We start from the raw sequence: 26719 nt of genomic DNA on the forward strand, positions 1-26719 counted from the left end.
CTCACGCTTGTAATTCCAACACTTTGGGAGGCTGAGGTGGGCATATCACTTGAGCTCAGGAGTTTGAGACCAGCCTGGGCAACATGGTGAAACCTGGTCTCTACAAAATTAGCCAGGCATAGTGGCGCACATCTGTAGTCCCAGCTACTCAGGAGGATGAGATGGGAGGACTGCTTGAGTCCAAGAGGTCAAGGCTGCAGTGAGCCAAAATTGCATCACTCCTGCCTGGGTGACAGACTGAGACCCTGTCTCAAAAAAGAAAATAAAAACCATAGAATAAGAGTACGTAAAGAATGTGGGCCGGGTGCGGTGGCTCAAGCCTGTAATCCCAGCACTTTGGGAGGCCGAGACGGGTGGATCACGAGGTCAGGAGATCGAGACCATCCTGGCTAACCCAGTGAAACCCCGTCTCTACTAAAAAATACAAAAAACTAGCCAGGTGAGGTGGTGAGCGCCTGTAGTCCCAGCTACTCGGGAGGCTGAGGCAGGAGAATGGCGTAAACCCGGGAGGCGGAGCTTGCAGTGAGCTGAGATCCAGCCACTGCACTCCAGCCTGGGCGACAGAGCGAGACTCCGCCTCAAAAAAATAAAAAAATAAAAAGAATGTGGCCAGGCGCAGTGGCTCACGCCTGTAATCCCAGCACTTTGGGAGGCCGAGACGGACAGATCACAAGGTCAGGGGTTCGAGATCAGCCTGGCCAACATAGTGAAACCCCATTGCTACTAAAAATACAAAAATGAGCCGGACATGGTGGTGAGCGCGTGTAGTCCCAGCTACTCGGGAGGCTGAGGCAGGAGAATTGCTTGAAACTGGGAGGTGGAGGTTGCAGTGAGCTGAGATCGCAACACTGCACTCCAGACTGGGCAACAGAATGAGACTCCATCTCAAAAAAAAAAAAAACAAAAAAAAAACACCAGGTGCAGTGGCTCACATCTGTAATCCCAGCATTTTGGGAGGCCAAGGCAGGCAGATAATTTGAGGTCAGGAATTTGACACCAGCCTGGCCAAAATGGCAAAACCCAATCTCTACCTAAAACTATAAAAATTAGCTGGGCGTGGTGGTGGGCACCTGTAATCCCAGCTACTAGGGAGGCTGAGGCAGGAGAATTGCTTGAACCCAGGAGGCAGAGTTTGCAGTGAGCAGAGATGGCACCACAGCACTCCAGCCTGGGCAATAGAGCGGACTCCGTCTCAAAAAACAAAAATGATATATAAAGAATTACTCTGGGCTGGGCACAGTGACTCACGCCTGTAATCCCAACACTTTGGGAGGCCGAGGAGGGCAGATCATGAGGTCAGGAGTTCGAGACCAGCCTGGCTAACACAGGGAAACCCCGTCTCTACTAATACAAAAAATTAGCCAGGCGTGGTGGCGGGTGCCTATAGTCCCAGCTACTCAGGAGGCTGAAGCGGGAGAATCACTTGAACCTGGGAGGTGGAGGTTGCAGTGAGCTGAGATCATGCCACTGCACTCCAGCCTGGGCAGCAAAATGAGACTCCATCTCAAAAAAAAAAAAAAAGAATTACTCCAACTCAATAATAAAAAGATAAATAGGCCAGACGCAGTGGGTCACACCTGTAATCCCAGCACTTTGGGAAGCCCAGGTGGAACACTGCTTGAGGCCAGGAGTTCGAGACCAGAACTTCAAAGTGAGATCTCATCTCTAAAATAAATAAATATATATACATAAATAAAATATATAAAGAAAAAGATGACACACCCAATTTTTGAAAAATGAGCTAGGATCTGAATAGGTATTTCTCCAAAGAAAATATACAAATGAACAATAAGCAAATGAAAAGATGTTCAACATCATTAGTTGTTAGGGAAATGCAAATCAAAACCACACTAAGAAACTACTTCATACCCACTAGGATAACAATAGATAATAAAGAAGAAAAGTAAGTTGGGGAATGATGTAGAGAAACTGGAACCCGCATACAGTGCTAGTGAGAATGTAAAATGGTGCAACCATGTCGGAAAAGTTAGTCTCCTAAAAAATTAAACATAGACTTACTACTGTATGACCTAACAAATCTACTCCAACATATCTACTCAAAAGAAATGAAAAGTATATGCTCCACAAAGATCTGGGCACAAATGTTCATAATTTTTTTTTTTGAAACAAGGTGTCACTGTATCACCCAGGCTGGAGTGCAGTGGTGCAATCACGGCTCACTGCAGCCTCAACCTCCTGGGCTCAGGTGATCCTCCCACTTCAGCCTCCCAAACAGCTGGGACTACAAGTGCATACCACCATGCTCAGCTCATCTTTTTTTTTTTTGAGACGGAGTCTCGTTCTGTCGCCCAGGCTGAAGTGCAGTGGTGCTATCTCAGGTCACTGAAACCTCCACCTCCTGGGTTCAAGCAATTCTCTGCCTCAGCCTCCTAAGTAGCTGGGATTACAGGGACCCACCACCATGCCCAGCTAATTTTTGTATTTTTAGTAGAGACGGGGTTTAAGCATCTTGGCCAGGCTGGTCTTAAATTCCTGACTTCATGATCCACCCAGCTCGGCCTCCCAAAGTGCTGGGATTACAGGCCACTGTGCCCAGCCTCAGCTCATTTTTTGTAGAGAATAGGTTTCGTCATGTTACCAGGATGGTCAGGAACTCCTGGACTCCAGAGATCCACTGGCCTCAGCCTCCCAAAGTGCTGGGATTCTAGGCACGAGCCCCACACCCAGCCTTCTAAAAGCTTTTTTCAGCAGGCGAGGTGGCTCATGCCTATAATCCCAACACTTTGGGAGGCAGAGGCAGAAGAACTGCTTGAGGCCAGGAGTTTAAAACCTATCTGGGGCTGGGCATGGTGGCTCACGCCTGTAATCCCAGCACTTCGGGAGGCCAAGGCGGGCAGATCACGAGGTCAGGAGTTCGAGACCAGCCTGGCCAACGCGGTGAAACTCCGTCTCTACTAAAAATCCAAAAAATAGTTGGGCATGGTGGTGCGCGCCTATAGTCCCAGCTCGGGAGGCTGAGGCAGAAGAATCGCTTGGACCCAGGAGGTGGAGGTTGCATTGAGCCGAGATCATGCCACTGCACTCCAATCTGGGCGACAGAGCAAGACTCCATCTCCAAAAACAAACAAACAAACAACCTGGACAAAATCACGAGACCCCCAACTCTGCAACAAATCAAAAACTAGCTGGCAATGGTAGCACATGCCTGTGGTCCCAGCTACATGAGAGACTGAGGCAGGAGAATTACTTCAGCCCAGGAGGGCAAAGCTGCAGCGAGCTGTTTCACGCCACTGCACTAGAGCATGGGCAACAGAGCGAGATCCTATCTCCAAAAAAAAAAAAAGAAACAAAAAGTGCTTAATTCACAATTCAAGTGAACATCTGAATAACTCAAATGAACATCAACTGGTGAATGGATAAACAAAATGCATTGTAGCCATACAATGGAATAACTATTTGGCCCTAAAAAGAAATGAAGTACTGATACATGTTACAACATAGATGATCTTCAAAAACATTATGTTAAGTGAAAGAAGCATCTGGGTGCTGTGGCTCACGCCTGTAATCCCAGCACTTTGGGAGGCGGAGGCAGGCAGATCACATGAGGTCAGGAGTTTCAGATCAGCCTGGCTAACACGGCAAAACCCCATCTCTACTAAAAATACAAAAATTAGCCAGGTGTGGTGGCGCACGCCTGTAGTTCCAGCTACTCAGGAGGGTGAGGCAGGAGAATTACTTGAACCCGGGAGGCAGAGGTGGCAGTGAGCAGACATCACACTACTGCACTCCAGCGTAGGTGAAGAGTGAGACTCTGTCTCAAAAAAAAAAAAAAAAGGAAGGCCACCAAATATAAAAGGTCATACACTATGTGATTCCATTTTTCCATTTGTATGGAATGTCCAGAAAAAGCTTTTTTTTTTTTTTAGAGACAGGGTCTCATTCTGTTGCCCAGGTTTTGAAGTGCAGTGGCAGGATCACCACAAACTCAACCTTGGAGACTCAAGCGATCATCTAACCTCAGCCTTCCAAGTAGCTGAGGCTACAGGCACGCACCAAGCTGGATAATTTTTTTCTATTTTTCATAGAGACGGGGTCTCACTATGTTGCCCAGGCTGGTCTCAAGTGATCCTCCTGCCATGGCCTCCCAAAGTGTTGCGATCATAGGTATGAGCCACCATACTGGGCCTGGAAAAGCCAAATCTATAGAGATGAGAAATAGATTAGTTAGTTGGCTGGGGCTGAGGGTGAGAATCAGAAATAACAAAATAGGCCAAAAGTTTCTTTTTTTTTTTTTCCTCCAGAGACAGAGTCTTGTTATGTTGCCCAGGCTGATTTCAAATTCCTAGGCTCATGGGATCCATCTGCCTTGGCCTCCCAAAGTGCTGGGATTACAGGCGTGAGCCACCACGCCCGGCCCCAAAATTCCTTTAGAGGGTGGTAAAATGTTTTTTTTTTTTAAAGATGGGGTCTCAGCCGGGCGTGGTGGCTCACGCCCGTAATCCCAGCACTTTGGGAGGCCGAGGTGGGCGGATCACGAGGTCAGAAGATTGAGACCATCCTGCCTAACACGGTGAAACCTCGCCTCTACTAAAAATAGAAAAAAATTAGTCAGGCGTGGTAGCAGGCGCCTGTAGTCCCAGCTATGAGGCAGGAGAATGCGTGAACCCGGGAGGTGGAGCTTGCAATGAGCTGAGATAGTGCCACTGCACTCCAGCCTGGGTGACAGAGTGAGACTCTGTCTCAAAAAAAAAAAAAAAAAAAAAGACAGGGTCTGACTCTCTCGCCCAGGCTGGAGTGCAGTGGCGCAATCTCGGCTCACGGGAACCTCCGCCTCCCGGGTTCAAACGATTCTCCTGCCTAAGTCTCCCAAGTAGCTAGGATTACAGGCATGCACCACCACGTCTGGGTGTTTTTGTATTATTAGTAGAGACGGGATTTCACCCTGTTGGCCAGGCTGGTCTCGAACTCCCAACCTCAGGTGATCCATCTGCCTTGGCCTCCCAAAGTGCTGGGATTACAGGCCTGAGCCGCTGTGCCCAGCCGAGTGGTAAAAATTTCTAAAACCTAATCGTGGTGAGGGTTGCAAAACTCTGTAAATATACTCAAAGTCACTGAATTGTAGAAACAAAGAATAAAAAACTTGGCAGCAGAATTTCAGTTATTGACGTTACAATATATAGCTTTAAAATGAATCTAACCTGATTATGAACTCTCAGTTTACACGAAAGGATACCAACTAATTGAAAATAGAATCTAGGCCAGGTGCGTGGCTCACGCCTGTAATCCCAACACTTTGGGGCTGAGGCGGGCGGATCACCTGAGGTCGGGAGTTCGAGATCAGCCTGGCCAACATGGAGAAACCCCGTCTCTACTAAAAATACAAAGATTAGCTGGGCCTGGTGGTGGGCACCCGTAATCCCAGCTACTTGGGAAGCTGAGGCAGGAGAATCGCTTGAATCCAGGAGGCGGAGGCTGCAGTGAGCCGAGTTCGCGCCACCGCACTCCCGGCTGGGTGACAAAAGTGAGACTCCATCTCAAGAAAAGAAAATAGACTCTAAAAAATTACAAGTCTTGGCCGGGCGCGGTGGCTCACGCCTGTAATCCCAGCACTTTGGGAGGCCGAGGTGGGCGGATCACAAGGTCAGGAGATCGAGACCATGGTGAAACTCCGTCTCTACTAAAAATAGAAAAAATTAGCCGGGCGCAGTGGCGGGCGCCTGTAGTCCCAGCTACTCGGGAGACTGAGGCAGGAGAATGGCGTGAACCCGGGAGGCGGAGCTTGCAGTGAGCCGAGATTGCGCCACTGCACTCCAGCCTGGGCGACAGAGCGAGACTCCGTCTCAAAAAAAAAAAAAAAAAAAAAAAAAATTACAAGTCTTTAAGCAACCATGTCCAAATTTTAGAGTAATTAAGATATTAAAGTGAATAATCTTTCTTCAAAACTACCAGTACACAGCCAACATACACAACAAAAACAGATGTGTGTGTGTGTGTGTGTGTGTGTGTGTGTTTAGCAACTAGATTTCTGTCACCCAGGCTGGAGTGCTGTGGTAGGATCACAGCTCATTGCATCCTCAAACTTCTGGGCTCAAGTGATCATCTCTTCTCAGCCTCTGGAGTCACTAGGGCCAGGTGTGTGCTACTATGCCCACTATTTATTTTTTTAATTTTTTGTACAGATGGGGTCTTGTTTTGTTGGCCAGCTTGGTCTCAAACTCTTGGCCTCAAATGATCCTTCCACCTTAGCTTCCCAAAGTTCTGGGACTACAGGCATGAGCCATCATACCCAGCCAAAAACTGATAGTATTCTTATAGAATAAATGTTCAAATGCCCCCAAAACACAAACTTTTAGTCATAACTCACTCACGGTGTGAACAAATCACAATAACATGTAATACTAGCAATGTACATTTCATGATTATACACAGGCAAAGAGATGGGGCAGTATCAAGAGGAATAAAACCAATTCTCACCATTTTAACCGAATACAGTTTCTTTTGTGTGTGGGATATGGGGGTGGTCATGGTTAAAGGTTTTTTTGTCTTTGTTGCCCTATATAATCACCTAGGATGGCTTCACTTTTATGACAAAAGACTAACTTCTTTCAGATGTGATAAACCTGGTATGACATAATTGTTTTTTCTTTAATGTTAGTTTTATTTAATTCTAAATTAAAGACTACAGAGTAGTTAAGACTGAACCATGATTTTGAAGCCACCTCACAAGACATGCCCTGTAGCTATGTTTCATTTCCTGAGCTGGCCAGACCTGTAATGCTGGCACCTGCATATTGTGCTAGTAACTTTTACCATTACCGTCTAGGACAGAAGCACTTGAGGCACAAGTCTTTTCTGCTACTCAGTATTACCTTTAGAAATCTCACACAAGAAGTGTCAGCTAACATTACGTAATACATACTGACAACTCTCTTTCACAGGAAACTCTTTACTCCTTTTTTTTTTCTTGAGATGAAGTCTCGCTCTTGTCCCCCAGGCTGGAGTGCAATGGCACGATCTTGGCTCACTGCAACCTCCGCCTCCTGGGTTCAAGCGATTCTCCTGCCTCAGCCTCCCAAGTAGCTGGGATTACAGGTGCCTGACACCAGGCCTGGCTGATTTTTTTTATTTTTAATAGAGACGGGGTTTTCACCATGTTGGCCAGGCTGGTCTCAAACTCCTGACCTCAGGTGATCTACCTGCCTCGGCCTCCCAAATGGCCAGGAAACTCTTTACTCCTAATTTTTTTCTGCTGCCTTAAGCTTTAAGGGCCTATCCAATGTCTTTGCTGTGTTCATTAGGATTGACAAGATTCAGTAACTTAGAGGAAATGGAAGAAAGGGTAGAACTTTGCCTAAACTCTTGGGTTATTTAAAAAATAGTTGCTGTGGCCAGGCACAGTGGCTCACACCTACAATCCCAGCACTTTGGGAGGCCGAGGCGGGTGTATCACCTGAGGCCAGGAGTTCGAGACCAGCCTGGCCAACATGGTGAAACCCTGTCTCTACCAAAAAAATACAAAAAATTAGCTGGGTATCATGGCGGGCACCTGTAATCCCAGCTACTCGGGAGGCTGAGGCAGGAGAATCGCTTGAATTCGGGAAGTGGAGGCTGCAGTGAGCCGAGATTGTGCCATTGCACTCTAGCCTGGGCGAACAGAACAAGAAGACTCCGTCTCAAAAAAAAAAAAAAAAAAAAGAGAATAAACCCATTCTGGAAATTCTATCAGTTCAACTAATGAAGATACAAAGCACCTTCCTATCCAGTTTTCTCCCATGCCCTGCTCCAAAGCCACTGTCACAGAGAACCAACGTAACTGATAAGAGTATGGTACATGGTATACATAATGAAAGTAATCTCATATTTGATTACTTCAAATATGAGATTATTTCAAATTCTGAATTACAGTACAAAGTGAGAATTTTTTAAATTGCATTACAGTTTTCTACTACTCTTAATGCTACAGAGAGCAGAGAAGATTCCAATATTTTTGCAATCTAATTAAATTCTCTGAAGGAAAACTTCTCCTTAGTTTCAATTCACTGCCCCAAATGATATCATCAACAGTGAAACAAAAAAACAAACAAAAAAGACACCCTTCCCCCAAAAACTCCCCTCTTACCAATAGGCTTTGATTATATTCCTCTGAGATATTTAAACAGAATCTTTTTTTTTTTTTTTCTGAGATGGAGTCTCACTCTGTCACCCAGGCTGGAGTGCAGTGGTGTGATCTCGGCTCACTGCAACCTCCACCTCCCGGGTTCAAGAGATTCTCCTGTCTCAGCCTCCTGAGTAGCTGGGACTAGAGGTGTGCACCACCATGACCAGCTAATTTTTGTATTTTTAGTAGAGACTGAGTTTCACCATATTGGTGAGGCTGGTCTCCAGCTCCTGACCTTGTGATCCACTTGCCTCGGCCTCCCAAAGTGCTGGGATTACAGGCGTGAGCCACTGAGCCTAGCCTTAAACAGGATCTTTTTTAAGTTAGGTAGCAGATATTCAACTTTGTCCATAAATGTATCAGTTTAGTCTCCTCATCTTTTAATCTCTGATGAATTAAATAAACTATGTAAATACCTATATTTACTAATGCATAGTCACTCTGTAATGTACCTTGAAAGGCACATCTCTCTAAATGGGATCAATTATTTTTAAAAAAAATACACACTATGATACTACAGTTGTAAAACTACAGCACCTCTAGTTTAACTGCAATTATTAAGTCTCTAGGCATATGAGGGTAAATCTGAATGATTGGTTCCTTAGCAATAACAAGACAAGCTGTATTTCTGTGAACTAGCTAATGGCTTAATACACCAGGATATTTTGAGAGTACTGTACTTTATGTACTTATTTCATGTAACCCTCATGTTACAGAAAATGTCTGAGATTAAGGAATTTACTCCAGATCACAGAGTGAGTATGGCCAAAGGAATCTGAATTCACTTTTGACATACCACAAAGAGGAACTTTATAAACATGACTAGTAAATGCAGTGAAGAACCCGTGCAATGAAGCTTGCTGAATTGAGTCAGAAGACACTACCACTGTGCAATCTTTGGCTATCATCTGGCCCATGCCTCAGCTTCCTTACTATAAAATGAAGAAGACTACTCTGATATGCACCAATGGTTAAAAACTTTGTGTAATAAATAAAGGCTATAAATTCACAAATAGAACTATCAGAAGATTTTCTAGGCCGGGCGCGGTGGCTCAAGCCTGTAATCCCAGCACTTTGGGAGGCCGAGACGGGTGGATCACGAGGTCAGGAGATCGAGACCAGCCTGGCTAACACGGTGAAACCCCATCTCTACTAAAAAAATACAAAAATTAGCCGGGCGTGGTGGCGGGCGCCTGTGGTCCCAGCTACTCGAGAGGCTGAGGCAGGAGAATGGCGTGGACCCGGGAGGCGGAGCTTGCAGTGAGCTGAGATCCGGCCACTGCACTCCAGCCTGGGCGACAGAGCAAGACTCTGTCTCAAAAAAAAAAAAAAAAAAAAAAAGATTTTCTAAGAATCTAAACTTCTCTCATTTTCCAGAATTTTTTTTTTTTTTTTAATTTCAGGGTAATCTGGATGTCACTGAATCTCCTTGGATTGCCAACCCAATTCTACTCCAAATCTTCCATTATCCATCCTGAGGCACCTCTTAGAATAACACACTAAAAAGAAACATTTTCAACTCCAAAAAGTGTTGCTAAGACATATTTTACAGAAGTCTCTTCCTCAAAATCCTTTTTTTTTTTTTTTTTTTTTTTTTTGAGACTGAGTCTCGCTCTGTAGCCCAGGCTAGAGTGCAGTGGCCGGATCTCAGCTCACTGCAAGCTCCACCTCCCGGGTTCACGCCATTCTCCGGCCTCAGCCTCCCGAGTAGCTGGGACTACAGGCGCCCGCCACCTCGCCTGGCTAGTTTTTTGTATTTCTTAGTAGAGACGGGGTTTCACTGTGTTAGCCAGGATGGTCTCGATCTCCTGACCTCGTGATCCACCCATCTCGGCCTCCCAAAGTGCTGGGATTACAGGCTTGAGCCACCGCGCCCGGCCCAAAATCCTCTTAAATTGCCTTTGCTCTTTCCCCAAACTTTCTCTCCCCAAGGTCGGGTCTATATTTCTTTCTCTTTCCTATTTCCACCAATTTTTCTGACCTCCTCCTCATACCCTCTCAAAATCCTACTTGCTTGTACCCAGCAGGACAAAAGCCCTGGAACACCTACTGCTCTTGAAACACAACAAGAAAGTGAAAAGAAAAAGTCCCAGTTCATACAGGAATTTTAATGCAGTATTGTACTTTCAAAAAAGAATAAACCTGGCCGGGCGTAGTGGCTCACACCTGTAATCCCAGCATTTCTGGAGGCTGAGGTGGGCAGATCACCTGAGGTTGGAAGTTCCGGACCAGCCTGACCAAAATGGAGAAACCCCGTCTCTACTAAAAATACAAAAATTAGCCAGGCCTGGTGGCGGGCACCTGTAATCCCAGCTACTCGGGAGGCTGAGGCAGGAGAATCGCTTGAATCTGGGAAGTGGAGGCTGCGGTGAGCCGAGATTGCACCATTGCACTCCAGCCTGGGCGAAGAGAACAAGAAGACTTCGTCTCAAAAAAAAAAAAAAAAAAAAGAGAATAAACCCATTCTGGAAATTCTATCAGTTCAACTAATGAAGATACAAAGCACCTTCCTATCCAGTTTTCTCCCGTGCTCTGCTCCAAAGCCACTGTCATAGGGAACCAACATAACTGATAAGAGTATGGTATATGGTATACATAATGAAAGTAATCTCATATTTGTTTCCCATTGTATTTAGTGTACCATTATGTTCGATTAAGAGGCTAACTGGAATTCCGTATGAAAACATCATTAAAAAAGCACACACCGGCCGGGCACAGTGGCTCACACCTGTAATCCCAGCACTTTGGGAGTCCAAGACGTTTGGATCACTGGAGCTCAGGAGTTCGGGACCACCCTGGGCAACATGGTGAAACCCCATCTCTACTAAAATATAAACAATTAGCCAGGCGTGGTGGTGCGCGCCTGTAGTCCCAGCTACTCAGAAGGCTGAGGCACGAGAATCGCTTGAGCCCGGGAGGCTGAGGCTGCAGTGAGCGGAGATCGGGCCACTGCACTCCAGCTTGGACTACACAGTGAGACTGTCTCAGAAAAAATTAAAATAAAATAAAATAAAATAAAATAAAAAGCCTGGTTGGGTGGCTCACACCTATAATCCCAGCACTTTGGGAGACCGAGGCAGGTGATCACCTGAGGTCAGAAGTTCAAGACCAGCCTGGGCCACATGGTGAAATCCTGTCTCTACTAAAATACAAAAAATTAGCCGGGTGATGTGGCATGCCCCTGTAATCCCAGCTGCTCAGGAGGCTGAGACAGGAGAATCGCTTGAACCCGGGAGGCAGAGGCTGCAGCGAGCCAAGATCGCGGCACTGCACTCTAGCCTGGGAGACAGAGGGAGACCCTGTCTCAAAAAAAAGCCAGGCGCGGTGGCTCACGCCTATAATCCCAGCACTTTGGGAGGCCAAGGTGGGCGGATCACAAGGTCAAGAGATGGAGACCATCCTGGCTAACAGTGAAACCCCATCTCTACTAAAAATACAAAAAATCAGCCAGGTGTGGTGGCATGCACCTGTAGTCCCAGCTACTCAGGAGGCTGAGGCAAGAGAATTGCTTGAACCCGGGAGACAGAGGTTGCAGTGAGCCGAGATTACGCCACTGCACTCCAGCCTGGGTGACAGAGCAAGACTGTCTCAAAAAAAAAAAAAGAAAGAAAGAAAAGAAAAAGCACACACCTCAATATCCACTTTCTAAACCATGTGATTTTGATTTAGTCTCATTTGATTATGAAAAGAACAGTATTGGCCAGGTACGGTGATTTACACCTTTATAGGTGTAATCCCAGCATTTTGGGAGGCCAAGGCTGGTGGATCATTTGGGGTCAGGAGTTCAAGACCAGCCTGGCCAATACGGTGAAACCCCATCTCTACTAAAAATACAAAAATTAGCCAGGCGTGGTGGCGCATGCCGGTAATCCCAGCTACTCGGGAGGCTGAGGCATGACAATCGCTTGAACTGAGGAGGCTGGGATTGCAGTGAGCTGAGATGGCACCATTGCATTCTAGCCTGGGCAATAGAGTGAGACCTAGTCTCAAAACAAAACAAAACAAAACAAACAAACATAAAGAACAGTATTATTTTAGGCCACTTAGTTTCTTAAAGTGTTCAAAGTTCTTTATATATACCATCTCAATCTTTTGTCAACAGTAGGGCAGGTGTCAGAGGAAAAAACCGAGGGTGAGGCAAGGGAAAGGAAGCCCCTATGTAATTAGAGCAAACATCTAACATCAGTCATTAACCCATGTATTCAACTAGACATTGGAATTCAGATGCAAAACTACCAAGAGGTTATCAACTGATGATCATTTGGTCCAGGATCAGTGGTTTAGTATGACAACATTTTTGAACTTAAAGTGCAATTTGTCATTTTTTGATAAATGTATCTAGGGAAAAATAAAAGATATTCCATAAAGATTAACAAACCACTAAGCCAGCCAAGGTAAAAGCAAGCTATGCATTAGGAAATACAATTCTAAATTTAGTACCCTAAATTACAGCAAGGAAAGCCCTCATACCACCATTCACAAGTCTCTGTTCAGGCAACTTATTTCTGGCAAGCTAAATCAAGGCTGTCAACACTGTTTTTTTTTTTTTCACCCCAAAATTACATTCATTATTCTGAAAAAAATACAGACATCTTCAACTTGGGGAAAGGTTACAAGTGCCGTGTGTCCTCATAAATGCTTGTTTTAAAAAGTCACACGGAAGGGGGTTTAAAAAAAAAAAGCAAACAAACAAACCCTGGAAGATTGGAAGATGCAGCAGAGCCCCCTTGCTCCCGAAATAAAACTCCTGGTGGCTGTAACAGCAGCGGCAGTGCTACTCCCGACAGAAGTTTTCAGCTGTCACTTCTAACAGCTGAGCGCTTCCTAGGAGAGAAGCGACAGGCCGAGAAGAGAGGTGGTTGTGGGAGGTCTGAAGATTTAATACTTGAAATTCTAGACTCGAAGGGAAACCCTCCACACTTCACCTGCACTTACGGGACACCCAGCAAGCGCAGCCCCCGTCTCCCCAACACACGCTCACGCCACCCGCGCCCCGCCACACTCAAGTCCAGCAGCTCGAGGAATCGACCACGCGTCCGTTCTCTTTCCCCCTTCAGACTGTTCGGGGCTGCGCTGACCTGGGGCTAAGGGTGCGACCTGCACCTGCGAGCCCCGCAGAGGCCTCACACCTAGGGCCATGTCCGCCCCGCCCGCTCCCCTGTCTCGGGCCGCGCGACCCTCAGCTCCTCAGGAGCCCCCCGAGTCTCCACGCTCTAGGACACACCGCGCTTCCTGCGCCCGCGCCGCCGCCCCGGCCCTGTCACCTCGGGCCCCCGGGGACCCGGGCCTCACCCCCTCCTCCAGCTCATCCTCTGAGCCCGCGTCCTCTGGCTGGTCCAGGTCTATGTCAAACACTCCTGCCATGTCCTCAGCTTCCCTGTCTCGGAAGTCCGGCGCTGGGTAAAAGCCGTCCCGCCTCCTTCGTCGCCTCATGGGCCCGGACCCGCCGCAGCCACCACCGCCGCTGCCGCCATCACCGGCTGCTTAGGCTCAGTGCGTCTGCGCCTAGGCCCTAGACTGGCTCCTAAAGTTCAGCGCAGGAGCATGCGTACAGGGTTCCGTGAAGCCAAACTGTGGGCAGTAGACATGCGCAGAACTATCGCCAGGATCCAGGTGCTGGCAGAAACATGCGCAAAACACCAGCCGAAGCCGCGCTTGGAGACTAGAGCACGCGCATTGTCAGCTAAAGCTTTCGGTGGACATTGAGCATGCGTACCATATCTGAAGTTCGTAAATTGAAATTGAACATGCGTAATTAATCTTTCTGAATAGGAAAAAATATATACACAACAAAAACTCCCCGTTTATGGAACATGCGCATTCGTTCTCAGGTGTTTCGTGTTGAAAGTGAGCATGCGCATGGTGAGTAGGTTGGTCCGAAGTTTGAACGGGACAGAAGTGCTTGTCCGCATCTGGCGGTGAGTCGTGTTACGTGTGGGGAACTCCTGGGGCCCGTGGGGAACGGGAGACCTTTTGGCTTTGCTGTTTACTAGTTCTGTGGCGTGGCCTTGGAAAAGTCAGTAACCTTTCAGAGCCTCAGTTTCCTTATCTGTAAAATGAGGATAATAAAATACCTACTTTGCCGTTTGACATTTTAAGCACAGAATCTGTCTTCACAACCCACGGCTCATTTCCAGTGTTGCATAGACCTGATGTGAAGTCTTTATCAAAAATTATCAATTTTCCTAGGTAAAAATAATGAGGACCTGCTCTAATATTTCTTTTGCTTTCTTTCTTTTTTAAAAGGAGACAGGGTCTCGCTATGTTGCCCAGGCTGATCTGGAATCCCTGGGCTCAAGTGATCCTCCCGCCTCGGCCTCCCAAAGTACTGAGATTACGGGCATGAGCCATTGCGCCCGGTTAATATTTCATATAGTTTTCTTTCTCCAAGCTCCATCTTTCTTGCTGTCCTACCTGAGCTAAACACAAAATCTTTCTTACAGGTTTTACTAAAGTTACCAGGCTAGACTAGTGGAGAAAGCCTAAGTCATATTTAGAAGAGAGAAAATTAATGTTAATTGAATGTGCAATATTGAGCTCACTTTTGCATTCTACATGTTCTTGTGGTGTGAAGGGTGGTACTACTAATTTCTTCAATCGACATTTGTCTTGTTTTTATTTTTATTTTTTAATCTTTTTTTTTTTTTTTTTTTTTCTTTTTTTTGAGACGGAGTCTCGCTCTGCCGCCCAGGCTGGAGTGCAGTGGCCTGATCTCAGCTCACTGCAAGCTCCGCCTCCCGGGTTCACGCCATTCTCCTGCCTCAGCCTCCCGAGTAGTTGGGACTACAGGCGCCCGCCACCTCGCCCGGCTAGTTTTTTGTATTTTTTAGTAGAGACGGGGTTTCACCGTGTTAGCCAGGATGGTCTCGATCTCCTGACCTCGTGATCCGCCCGTCTCGGCCTCCCAAAGTGCTGGGATTACAGGCTTGAGCCACCGCGCCCGGCCTAATCTTTTTTTTTTGTTTGTTTGAGACAGGAGGATGTCACTCTGTCACCCAGGCTGGAGTGCAGTGGCAACATCTTGGCTCACTGCAGCCTTGACCTCCCAGGCTCAGGTGATCCTCCCACCTCAGCCTCCTGAGTAGCTTGGACTGCAGGCGCACACCCCCACGCCCAGCTAATGTTTGTATTTTTTGTACAAACAGGGTTTTGCCATGTTGACCAGGTCTAGAACAGCCAGGCTAACGTGATCCTCCCAACTCAGCCTCCCAAAATGCTGGCATTGCAGGTGTGAGCCACGGCACCCAGCCTCTTTTTTTCTTTGATCACACCTCAACTGAGGAGAATGTTTTGTTTTAAATGTATGTTTAGGAAAAAAGTGAGTATAAATCAGATTTTGGAAACTATTGAGCTGTGTATGAATGGATTCATGTACAGTAAATCACAAATCCCAAAACCATATAGAGAGTAAGATAACTTCCTTGAATGACTGGCTCCTTAGACAATGCAGCTGTTCCATCTCCAACATTATATATGTATGTGGCATTTTAAAATGACTTTTTGGGCCGGGTGTGGTGGCTCACGCCTGTAATCCCAGCACTTTGGGAGGCCGCGGTGGGCAGATCACGAGGTCAAGAGTTAAAGACCAACCTGGCCAACATGGTGAAACCCCGTCTCTATTAAGAATACAAAAATTAGCCAGGCATGGGAACACGTGCCTGTAATCTCAGCTACTCAGGAGGCTGAGGCAGGAGAATCGCTTGAACCTGGGAGGCGGAGGTTGCAGTGAACCGAGAGTGTGCCACTGCACTCTAGCCTGGGCGACAAAGCAAGACTCCATCTCAGGGGGAAAAAAAAAGACTTTTTATTGATATATAATTAACACATATGGCATTTTATTTGTTCTTATTAGTAATGTAGTAGTTCTCAAAGCCTATTTTTTTCGATTACAGGTTGTTTTTAGAGGTAATACACCTAGTTTGTGGCTCAGCATGTCAATTGTAACAGTGCAACTTGGTCAGTGTGGCAATCAGATTGGTTTTGAAGTTTTTGATGCTTTGCTTAGTGACTCACACAGTTCCCAGGGACTCTGCTGTAAGAGAGAGAATGAGGCATATCAAGCATCTTGCAAAGAGAGATTCTTCAGTGAGGAGGAGAATGGAGGTAGGTGTGGCCCACAGTCCTCTCCTTTACTCTGATAGAACCAACCCCTTCAAAGCCAGGCCTTCCACATGGTTTTCAAACCCCATTCCTTCCCATCTCACTAGGGAATGACTTTGTTTTTGCTTTTCATTTCTTTTTTTTTTTTTTTTTTTTTTTTTTTTGAGACAGAGTCTTGCTCTGTTGCCCAGGCTGGGGTGCAGTGGCTGGATCTCAGCTCACTGCAAGCTCCGCCTCCCGGGTTTAGACCATTCTCCTGCCTCAGCCTCCCGAGTAGCTGGGACTACAGGTGCCCGCCACCTCGCCCGGCTAGTTTTTTGTATTTTTTAGTAGAGACGGGGTTTCACCGTGTTAGCCAGGATGGTCTCGATCTCCTGACCTCGTGATCCACCCGTCTCGGCCTCCCAAAGTGCTGGGATTACAGGCTTGAGCCACCGCGCCCGGCCTTGCTTTTCATTTCTATGTTAATAATCTTTGCTTTTCCAGTGGCATTTTCCCTTCCACATGCTCAGATCTCACCAATTTAAAACCAACCAAACAAAACTCATCTCTTGACTATAGCTTTCGTCTCCCTTGTTATCTCTTTGCCTTTCTTCTAAGATTCTCAAAAGAGGACCCTGCTTAATCACCTATGATCCTGCTTCTGCCTCATAGCACCATTGAAGCTGCTCTAAAAAAGGTTTCCAGTGACCTCCGAATCACCAGATCCAACTACTGTTTTTCTTTTCTTTTTTTCTTTTTCTTGTAGAGACAGGTTCTTGCTACACTATGTTACCCAGGTTGGAGTACAGTGACTATTCACAGGTCTCAGTCTCCTGAGTAGCTGGGACTACAGGTGCATGCCACCATGCCTGGCTCTTTCTTTTCTCTCTCTCTTTTTTTTTTTTTTTGAGAGAGTCTCGCTCTGTCACCCAGGCTGGAGTGCAGTGGCGTGATCTTGGTTCACTGTAACCTCCGTCTCCCGTGTTCAAGCAATTCCCCTGCCACAGCCTCCCAAGTAGCTGGAATTACAGGTGCCCACCACCATGTCTGGCTAATTTTTATATTTTTAGTAGAGACAGGGTTTTGCCACGTTGGCCAGGCTGGTCTCGAACGCCTGATCTCAAGTGATCCGCCTGCCTTGGCCTCCCAAAGTGCTCGGATTACAGGCTCTCTTTCTTTTTTCTTTCTTTCTTTCTTTTATTTTTTTTTTTAAGACAGAGTCTAGCTCTGTCACCCAGACTGGAGTGCAGTGGTATGATCTCGACTCACTGCAACCTCTGACTACCAGGCTGAAGCAATTCTCCTGCCTCAGCCTCCTGAGTAGCTGGGACTACAGGCATGCGCCACCACACCCAACTAATTTTTTGTATTTTTAGTAGAGACAGGGTTTCACCATGTTGGCCAATCTGGTCTTGAACTCCTGACCTCAGGTGATCCGCCCGCCTCAGCCTCCAAAAGTGCTGGGATTACAGGCATGTGCCACCGCACCTGGCCAATTTTGTATTTTTAGTAGAGTCAGGATTTCACTGTGATGGCCAGACTGGTCTCTAATTCCTGGCCTCAAATGATCCACCTCCCTCAGCCTCCCAAAATACTGGGATTACAGGCATGAGCCACCACGCCCAGCCTCTCACCTGCCCTTTCTAAGGCTAGTTTGATGTCTTCATCTCCGTATTCCCAGCACAGTCTGTGGCACATCATAAGCATTCAGCATATGTTTGTAGTCTTGACCCAGGTACTCTTATTTTTTTCTTTTTTTGAAACAGAGTCTCACTCTGTTGCCCATGCTGGAGTTCAGTGGTGCAACCTTGGCTCAGTGCAACCTCCATCTCCCAGTTTCAAACGATTCTCCTGCCTCAACCTCCCAAGTAGCTGGGATTATAGTCACGTGCCACCATGCCTGGCTTATCTGATCCAGGTATTCTTTTAGGCCTGCACTGATTCAGCCTGCTTAGCAAATGCTGGGCTTGGTGGACATCTGCATATGCCTGCTGCTGCCCACTGGGATTTCTAAGCAGTATGGCAGATCTTTCTATCTCCAACCCCTGGAATTTTTTTTTTTTTTTTTTTTTTTTTTGGTATTTGGACACTTATGCTCTGAGTTACTCAAATAAGACATAAGAAATATTTTTTTCTTTTGATGTTTTTGTTTTTGTTTTCCCCCTCTAGTTCCAATTGCCCGGGCTGTTCTTGTTGACATGGAACCCAAAGTTATCAATCAAACACTGTCAAAGGCTGCCCAGTCTGGCCGATGGAAATATGGTCAGCATGCATGCTTCTGTCAAAAACAAGGTTCTGGAAACAACTGGGCATATGGGTAAGAATAATTCCTTGTGATTTTCAATTTAGTGACAGCTACGCAGTCGATTAATAGATAGCGAAGTTAGAACTGTACAGTTGATATACCAAGCACATAATCTTGAAATTGCTGTTTTAGATTTAGAATTTGATTTTACCCAGAAGAAACTCTCATTCCATGCCTGTGTCTGTGCTTAAGGTACAGGTAATGTTGAACTCAAGGATCTCTTTCAGCAGGATTTTCCATCTTCCTCACTGTCATGCTGCAAACTAACTTACCAAGATATAACAACTTACCAGATATAATATCCGTATCTGGCAGATATCTCAATGATAGAAAATACTACAAGACAGTAGTTCCCAAACTATGCTGCATATTAGAATTTCCTGAGGTTCTTTGGAAAAGTCGTGGTGCCTACGGCTCACTTCGAGAGATTCTGATTTTTTTTTTTTTTTTTAACCACAGCACTGAGTTTTATTAGGGATTCCATTCAGGTTAAATTTCTAGGAATGAGGGAGTCCTAGTTAGAGGACACAAAAGCCCACAAAGCCTCCTCAGATCTCATAGTGAACCACCGACTCAGGTTCTTTAGAGGGATCACTGCCTCGTTCCAGGTACAGATTATTGCAAGCATACTGCTTTGGTCCCACAGGCTGGTAGACAGGGTACATGTCCCCCACCCAGAACATGAATGTCATGAAAGCCATGAAGCTGAACAGCTGCATACACGTGACATTCCAAGAAACAGGTGTGGGGGACATATCCACATGATTCCTGGTATACATGTCTAGGTGGCAGTGCGTTGGTTCACCCCAGTTCAACCTCAGGTCCGGCTGGTCCCAGCTATACCATGGATTCCTCTCATGCTGTGAGCAGTCAGGGAGCTTTGGGTAGTCGCCATACCGCATGCCATCATCCGGATAAGGCTCATAGTCTCCCACACACATATTATACTTCTTGGGGGTGGCGGCCCGTCCTTCTGGGGTCCTAGGATAGGACACTGGGAGCATGTCATTGGTCATGCGGGAGGCTGTCCATGCGCCCAGTGGCACCACGTTCTGGGATGCCCTTTGTGGCCACTGGATTCCCAGGAACCCGGCCCTGGCCACTGCCATCTTCACCTTCACGTTTCCCTTCTACCGAGATACTGATTTAACTGATATGGGGTAAAGGCCTGATGTTGGGTTTTTGGTGTGTTGTTTTTTTTTTTTTTTTTGAGACGGAGTCTTGCTCAGTCGCCCAGGCTGGAGTGCGGTGGCGCGATCTCGGCTCACTCCAAGCTCCGCCTGCCAGGTTCACGCCATTCTCCTGCCTCAGCCTCCCGAGTAGCTGGGACTACAGGCATGTACCACTATGCCCAGCTAATTTTTGTATTTTTTTAGTAGAGGCGAGGATTCACCATGTTACCCAGGCTGGTCTGGAACTCCTGGCCTCTGATGATCCACCTGCCCCCGCCTCCCAGAGTGCTGAGATGACAGGTGTGCACCACCAGCCCTGCCTGCTGTTGGGATTTTTTAAAGGTCCCTACGTGACTTTAATGTGCAGCAAGTTTTTGTTTTTTTTTTTTTTTTTTTAAAAAACAAGAGTCTCACTCTGTCGCCCAGGCTGGAGTGCAGTGGTGCGATCTCAGCTTACTGCAGTCTCTGCCTCCCGGGTTCAAGTGGTTCTCCTGCCTCAGCCTCCCGAATAGCTGGTACTACAGGCACACGCCACCATGCCCGGCTAATTTTTGTACTTTTAGTATATACTGTATTTCACTGTCTTGGCCAGGCTGCTGTCAAACTCCTAACCTCAAGTGATCCACCCGCTTCCACCTCCCAAAGTGCTAGGATTACAGGCATGAGCCACTGCGCCCGGCCATGTGCAGCACAGTTTAAGAACCACTGCTTCAGGACTGTTGTTAGGAATATTAAATATTATACTGTATCACAAACTTGTAGAACTACCTGGTATTATTGAAAGCCCCAGGTAAAGGAATGGCGACTACTCACCCCTGTAATCCCAGCAATTTGGGAGGCCAAGGCAGGAGGATCACTTGAGCCCAGGAGTTCAAGTCTAGCCTAGGCAACAGAGAGAGGCCCTGTCACTACGAAAAAATTTTGAAAAGACATTAGCCAGGTGAGGCTAGGCACAGTGGTGCACGCCTGTAATCCCAACACTTTGGGAGGCCAAGGTGGTGGATCACTTGAGGTCAGGAGTTTGAGACCAGCCTGGCCAACATGATGAAACCCTATCTCTACTAAAGATACCAAAATTAGGCCTGTCGCAATGGCTCACGCCTGTCATCCCAGCACTTTGCGAGGCCGAGGTGGGCAGATCATCTGAGGAAAGGAGTTTGAGACCAGCCTGGCAACACAGTAAAACCCTGTCTCTACTGAAAAATAGAAAAAATTAGCTGGGCGTGGTGGTAGACGCCATCCTAGCTACTCAGGAGGCTGAGGCAGGAGAATCACTTGAACCCAGGAGGTGGAGGTTGTGGTGAGCCCAGGTCATGGCATTGCACTCCAGCCTGGGCAACAAGAACAAAACTCCATCTCAAAAAATAAAAAAAAAAAGTTTAAATTAAAAAATTAGATGGGTGTGGTGGCCTGTGCCTATGGTCTTAGCTCCTTGGGAGGCTAAGGCAGAAGAATCACTTGAACCCGGGAGGCAGAGGTTGCAGTGAGCCGAGATCATGCCACGGCACTCCAGCTTGGGCAACAGAGTGAGAATCTGCCTCAAAAAAAAAAAAGAAATTAGCCGGGTGGCTGGGTATGGTGGCTTTTGCCTGTGACCCCAGCAGTTTGGGAGCCTGAGGCGGGCGGATCATTTGAGGTCAGACGTTTGAGACCAGCCTGGCCAACATGGTGAAACTGTCTCTACTAAAAATATAAAAATTAGCTGGGCGTGCTGAACTGCGTCTGTGGTCCCAGCTAATTGGGAAACTAAGGCAGGAGAATCACTTGAACCCAAGTGGCAGAGGTTTCAGTGAGCAGAGATCATGCCACAGCACTCCAGCCTGGCCAACAGGGCAAGACTGCATCTCAGTAAAAAAAATTAGCCAGGGATGGTTGCATGCGCTTGTAGTTCTAGTTACTTAGGAGGCTGAGATGGGAGAATTTTTTGAGCCTGAGAGGTCAAGGCAAGGCTGCAGTAAGCTGTGATTGTGTCACTGCACTTCACATTTCACTCCAGGCTGGGTGATGGAAAAAGACCCTAACTCAAAAAGGAGAAAAGAGATGGGGTGAGGGGTGCCAGGCGCCATGGCTGATACCTGTAATCCCAACATTTTGGGAGGCTGAGGCAGGCAGATCACTTCAGGTCAGGAGTTTGAAACCAGCCTGGCAAACATGGTGAAAGCCTCTCTGTACTAAAAATACAAAAATTAGCCGGGTGTGGTGGCGCTCGCCTGTAATCCCAGCTAGTCAGGAGACTGAGGTGGGAGGATCACTTGAACCTGGGAGGCAGAGGTTGCAGTGAGCTGAAATGGTGCCACTGCACCCCAGCCTGGGCGACAGAGTGAGACTCCATCTCAAAAAACACAAAAACAAAATAAAAAAGGAGAAAAGGAATACCCTTAGCCTACAAAAGAGAACTTTTGGAGGAAGATTAAAAGAAGTTGCTCACTGGGCACAGTGGTTCATGCCTGTAATTCCAGCACTTTGGGAGACTGAGGCAGGAGAATTGCTTAAGGCCAGGAGTTCACAACCAGCCTGGGCAGCATAGTAAGACCCTGTTTTTTTTTTGTTTTTTTTTGTTTTTTTTGTTTTTTTTGTTTTTTTTTGAGACGGAGTCTCGCTCTGTCGCCCGGGCTGGAGTGCAGTGGCCGGATCTCAGCTCACTGCAAGCTCCGCCTCCCGGGTTCACGCCATTCTCCTGCCTCAGCCTCCCAAGTAACTGGGATTACAGGCGCCCGCCACCTCGCCTGGCTAGTTTTTTGTATTTTTTAGTAGAGACGGGGTTTCACTGTGTTAGCCAGGCTGGTCTCGATCTCCTGACCTCGTGATCCACCCATCTCGGCCTCCCAAAGTGCTGGGATTACAGGCTTGAGCCACCGCGCCCGGCCTTGTTTTTTTTTTTTTTAAAAAGTTGCTAATGGGTACAAAAATACAGTTAGATAGAAGCAATACACTCTAGTATTCAATAATACAGTAAGGAAATTATAGTTGATAATTTATTGTATATATCAAAATAGTAAAAGTAGCCAGGCGCAGTGGCTCACACTTGTAATCTTAGCACTTTGGGAGGTTGAGGCAGGCTGATCACCTGAGTTCAGGAGTTTGAGACCAGCCTGGCCAACATGGTGAAACCCCGTCTCTACTAAAAATACAAAAATTATTATTTTTCTTTTGGTGTGGTTCGGGCACCTGTAATCCCAGCTATTCGGGAGGCTGAGACAGGAGAATCTCTTGAACCCAGGAGTGGGAGTGAGCCAAGATCGTGCCATTATACTCCAGCCCCAGTGACAAGAGTGAAACTCTGTCTCAGAAAAAAAAAAATAGCTAAAAGAGAAGAATTGTAATGTTCCCAACACATAGAAAAGATAAATGTTTGAGGTGATAGATATCCCATTTACCCTTATTTGATCATTACACGTGTGTACACATACCCAAATATCACATGTACCCCCAAAATAAGTACAACTATGAAAACCCCAAATATTAAAGTATCTGATTAAAACCTCAAAAATAAAGAGAACTTTCTATACTCTGTAAATTCCCTCTGCTAGCAGTGCTGTTCACCTGTTAACCCATTTATGCCAGAGGTTGCAATTTTTTAAATTTTTGCATGAGTGAAAAATCATACCTTAGTAATGGCCTTGAGCAATAGGTTATAAATAACTCCCACATGCTTAGCGTTCCAATAATGGAACACTAGGCATAAGTGGGTTAAATATATTCAACTTATGTATTTAAAATTTTGTCAATCAGGATACCTGTACCTTTCATGATAGTTCTTCACTTCCATAGTTTTGAAAAAAACCTGTCTATTCTGTATCTGTCTCTCTGCATTACATATCTGTGGTTAAATTGAAAAGTGTTTGTGTTTGTTTCTTTTGCCATTGCATAGTTACTCTGTTCATGGACCCAGGCATGAAGAATCTATAATGGACCTAATCCGGAAGGAAGTGGAGAAATGTGACTCTTTCAGTGGTTTTTTCATCATAATGAGTATGGCTGGGGGCACAGGATCAGGAATAGGAGCTTTTGTTACACAGAATTTACAAGATCAGTACTCAAACTCATTGAAAATGAATCAGATTATTTGGCCTTATGGAACTGGTGAGGTATGTACATGTTAATTGAAAAGCTTATGTTTTATGTTCTTTGCAATAGAAATAAATGTGGGTAAAAGATTGCTCTCACCCTTTCATTGGAAATGTTAAGTTACGGCTTCCAGAATGGTTATATAATATGGTACTTTCATGAGTACCATATTATATGTGGTATATATGTATCTTCGCTTAAACTTTTCCAAACAGATGAAGTATCCTTGTTTTTAAAAATTTCAGAGAGGCCGGGCGTAGTGGCTCACGCCTGTAATCCCAGCACTTTGGGAGGCCAAGGCGGGCAGATCAGGAAGTCAAGAGATTGAGACCATCCTGGCCAACATGGTGAAACCCTGTTTCTACTAAAAATACAAAACTTAGCTGGCCATGGTGGCACAGGCCTGTAGTCTCAGCTACTTTGGAGGTTGAGACAGGAGATTCGCTTGAACCTGGGAGGCAGAGGCTATAGTGAGCCGAGATCATGCTATTGCACTCCAGCCTGACAACAGAATGAGACTCCATCTCAAAAAAAAATTTTTTTTAGATAATGGCTGGATACAGTGGTTCACACCTGTAATCCCAGCACTTTGGGAGGCCAAGGTGGGTGGATCACCTGAGGTCAGGAGTTTGAAATCACTCTGGCCAGCATGGAGAAACACCATCTCTACTAGAAGTACAATAATTAGCTGGCTGTGGTGGCACATACCTGTAGTCCCAGGTACTCGGAGGCTGAGGCAGGAGAATCTCTTGAACCCGGGAGGCAGAGGTTCCAGTGAGCCAAGATCACGCCACTACACTCCAGCCTGAGTGACAAGAGCAAGACTTCTTAAAAAAAATTTTTTCGGCCGGGCACGGTGGCTCACGCCTGTAACCCCAGCACTTTGGGAGGCCGAGGTGGGAGGATCATGAGGTCAGGAGATCGAGACCATCTTGGCTAACATGGTGAAACCCCGTCTCTACTAAAAATACAAAAAATTAGCCGGGCGTGGTGCAGGCGCCTGTAGTCCCAGCTACTTGGGAGGCTGAGGCAGGAGAATGGTGTGAACCCGGGAGGTGGAGCTTGCAGTGAGCCGAGCCCCACTGCACTCCAGCCTGGGCGACAGAGCGAGACTCTGTCTCAAAAAAAAAAAAAAAAAAATTTTTTTTTTCCAGAGAATGGCCAGGCCGAGGAGCTCATGTCTGTAATCCCAGCACTTTGGGAGGCTAAGGTGGGCAGATCATTTGAGGCCAGGAGTTCGAGACCAGCCTGGCCAACATGGCGAAACCCCGTCTCTACTACAAATACAAAACTTAGCCAGGCATTTTGACTCCTGCCTATTGTCCCAGCTACTCAAGAGGCTGAGGCAGGAGAATCGCTTGAACCTGTGAAGCGGAGGTTGCATTGAGCCAAAATCATGTCACTGCACTCCAGCCTGGGCAACAGAGCAAGACTTTGTCTCAAATAAAAAGTCAGAGAAGGTGATTGTGCTGCTTCTCTCAGGAACTGATTCCTGAGAATGTCTCTCTTATTCCAGTATATAAAGCAGACACCTTGACCTCATGTTGGGATTCATGGTGCCATTGCCACCTTCAAGTAATTTTTATTTCTTCACATTGGGAGAAAATGTCTTTTTTTTTTGAAACGGAGTTTTGCTCTTGTTGCCCAGGCTGGAGTGCAGTAGCGCGATCTCGGCTCACCGCAACCTCCGCCTCCCCGGTTCAAGTGATTCTCCTGCATCAGCCTCCCGAGTAGCTGGGATTACAGGTGCCCGCCACCACACCCGGCTAATTTTGTCTTTTTAGTAGAGACGAGGGTTTTCAATGTTGGTCAGGCTGGTCTCGAACTCTCGACGTCAGGTGATCCACCCACCTCAGCCTCCCAAAGTGCTGGGATTACAGGTGTGAGCCACTGCGCCTGGCTTGAAAATTTCTATATAAGCCCATTTCCTGTTGATCAACCTAGTTGAAGAAACAAATCAGGCGACACAAGTCACTACAAGAAATGAAGTAGGAAATAAGTATGAAAATAATGGCCAATTTTTGTTGTGCCCATACAAGGCCTTGTTCTAAGTGTTTAACTTGCATTGTGTCATTAATCCTTACAATTCTAGGAAACCATTACAAATGAGGAAACTGGCTGGGCACAGTGGCTCATGCCTATAATCCCAGCACTTTAGGAGGACAAGGCAGGTAGATCATTTGAGGCCAGGAGTTTGAGACCAGCCTGGCCAACATGGTGAAACATTGTCTCTACTAAAAACACAAAAATTAGCTGGGCATGGTGGCACAAGCCTGTAATTCCAGCTGCTCAGGGGGCTAAGACACAAGAATCTCGAACCGGGAGGCCGAGGTTGCAGTGAGCAGAGATGGTGCCACTGTACTCCAGCCTGGGTGACAGAGCGAGTCTCTGTCTCAAAAAAAAAAGGGAAACCGAGCATAGAGAGATTAAAAAACTTGTCCAAGATCATACAGCTAGAAAGTGACAGAGCCCGGATTTGAACCCAGCCAGGATGCCTTGAGAAGCTGTAATCTTAACCATTATTCTCTCCTACCTTTCTTTTTTCTGACCTTTTCCTCTCCAGGTTATTGTTCAAAACTACAACTCCATTTTGACACTTTCTCACTTGTACCGATCTTCAGACGCCCTCCTTGTTCATGAGAATGATGCCGTCCATAAGATCTGTGCAAAACTGATGAATATCAAGCAGATCTCCTTTAGTGATATCAATCAAGTCCTCGCACATCAGCTGGGAAGTGTGTTCCAGCCTACTTATTCTGCAGAAAGCTCATTTCACTACAGACGAAATCCACTAGGTATTTGTCCCTTTATATGTTAATTATAGGAAAGCCTTATGTTCTGAAAGCTTCAAAGTTTATTCTTTCTGTCTCTTCCTCTACCTGAAGATACACTTAAGTCTTGCTTATCTCAAAACCCTTTCTTCACATCTGCTTAGTCCTCTGAACTGTCTTATTGAAAAACTGAGAAGTTGCT

The 26719-nt window shown here is 46.4% G+C and overlaps 2 protein-coding genes and 1 pseudogene across 9 annotated transcripts in view; 1 reads left to right on the forward strand and 2 right to left on the reverse strand.

Annotated features, from left to right (window-relative positions):
- Nucleotides 1-13617, reverse strand: part of LOC105476846 (ribosomal protein S6 kinase B1) — a 62049-nt gene extending 48432 nt beyond the window's left edge. For 2 of the 6 annotated variants that reach the window (XR_011615687.1, XM_011733110.3), the window contains exon 1: nucleotides 13412-13617. Coding sequence is in view for 4 of the 6 variants with exons in the window: in XM_011733110.3 (XP_011731412.1) it covers nucleotides 13412-13552 (141 nt within the window). In the remaining 2 variants the exon portion in view is untranslated. Of the gene's footprint in view, nucleotides 1-12814; nucleotides 12944-13411 lie in introns of those variants that run through there. The other 4 variants (XM_071082832.1, XM_024791279.2, XM_071082834.1 and 1 more) reach the window with 4 other exon arrangements.
- Nucleotides 13618-13772: 155 nt separating this feature from the next.
- Nucleotides 13773-26719, forward strand: part of LOC105476914 (tubulin delta 1) — a 32641-nt gene continuing 19694 nt past the window's right edge. The window contains exons 1-5 of one of the 3 annotated variants that reach the window (XM_071082837.1): nucleotides 13773-14037; nucleotides 16012-16222; nucleotides 18371-18518; nucleotides 23550-23766; nucleotides 26310-26541. In XM_071082837.1, the coding sequence (XP_070938938.1) occupies nucleotides 16051-16222; nucleotides 18371-18518; nucleotides 23550-23766; nucleotides 26310-26541 (769 nt within the window). In that variant the 5' untranslated portion in view covers nucleotides 13773-14037; nucleotides 16012-16050. The remainder of the gene's footprint in view (nucleotides 14038-16011; nucleotides 16223-18370; nucleotides 18519-23549; nucleotides 23767-26309; nucleotides 26542-26719) is intronic. The other 2 variants (XM_071082836.1, XM_071082838.1) reach the window with 2 other exon arrangements.
- Nucleotides 18515-19615, reverse strand: LOC105476845 (NADH dehydrogenase [ubiquinone] 1 beta subcomplex subunit 8, mitochondrial pseudogene; annotated as a pseudogene).

This window comes from Macaca nemestrina, chromosome 17 (assembly GCF_043159975.1).
Source record: "Macaca nemestrina isolate mMacNem1 chromosome 17, mMacNem.hap1, whole genome shotgun sequence".
In the NCBI taxonomy this organism is placed as follows: domain Eukaryota; kingdom Metazoa; phylum Chordata; class Mammalia; order Primates; family Cercopithecidae; genus Macaca; species Macaca nemestrina.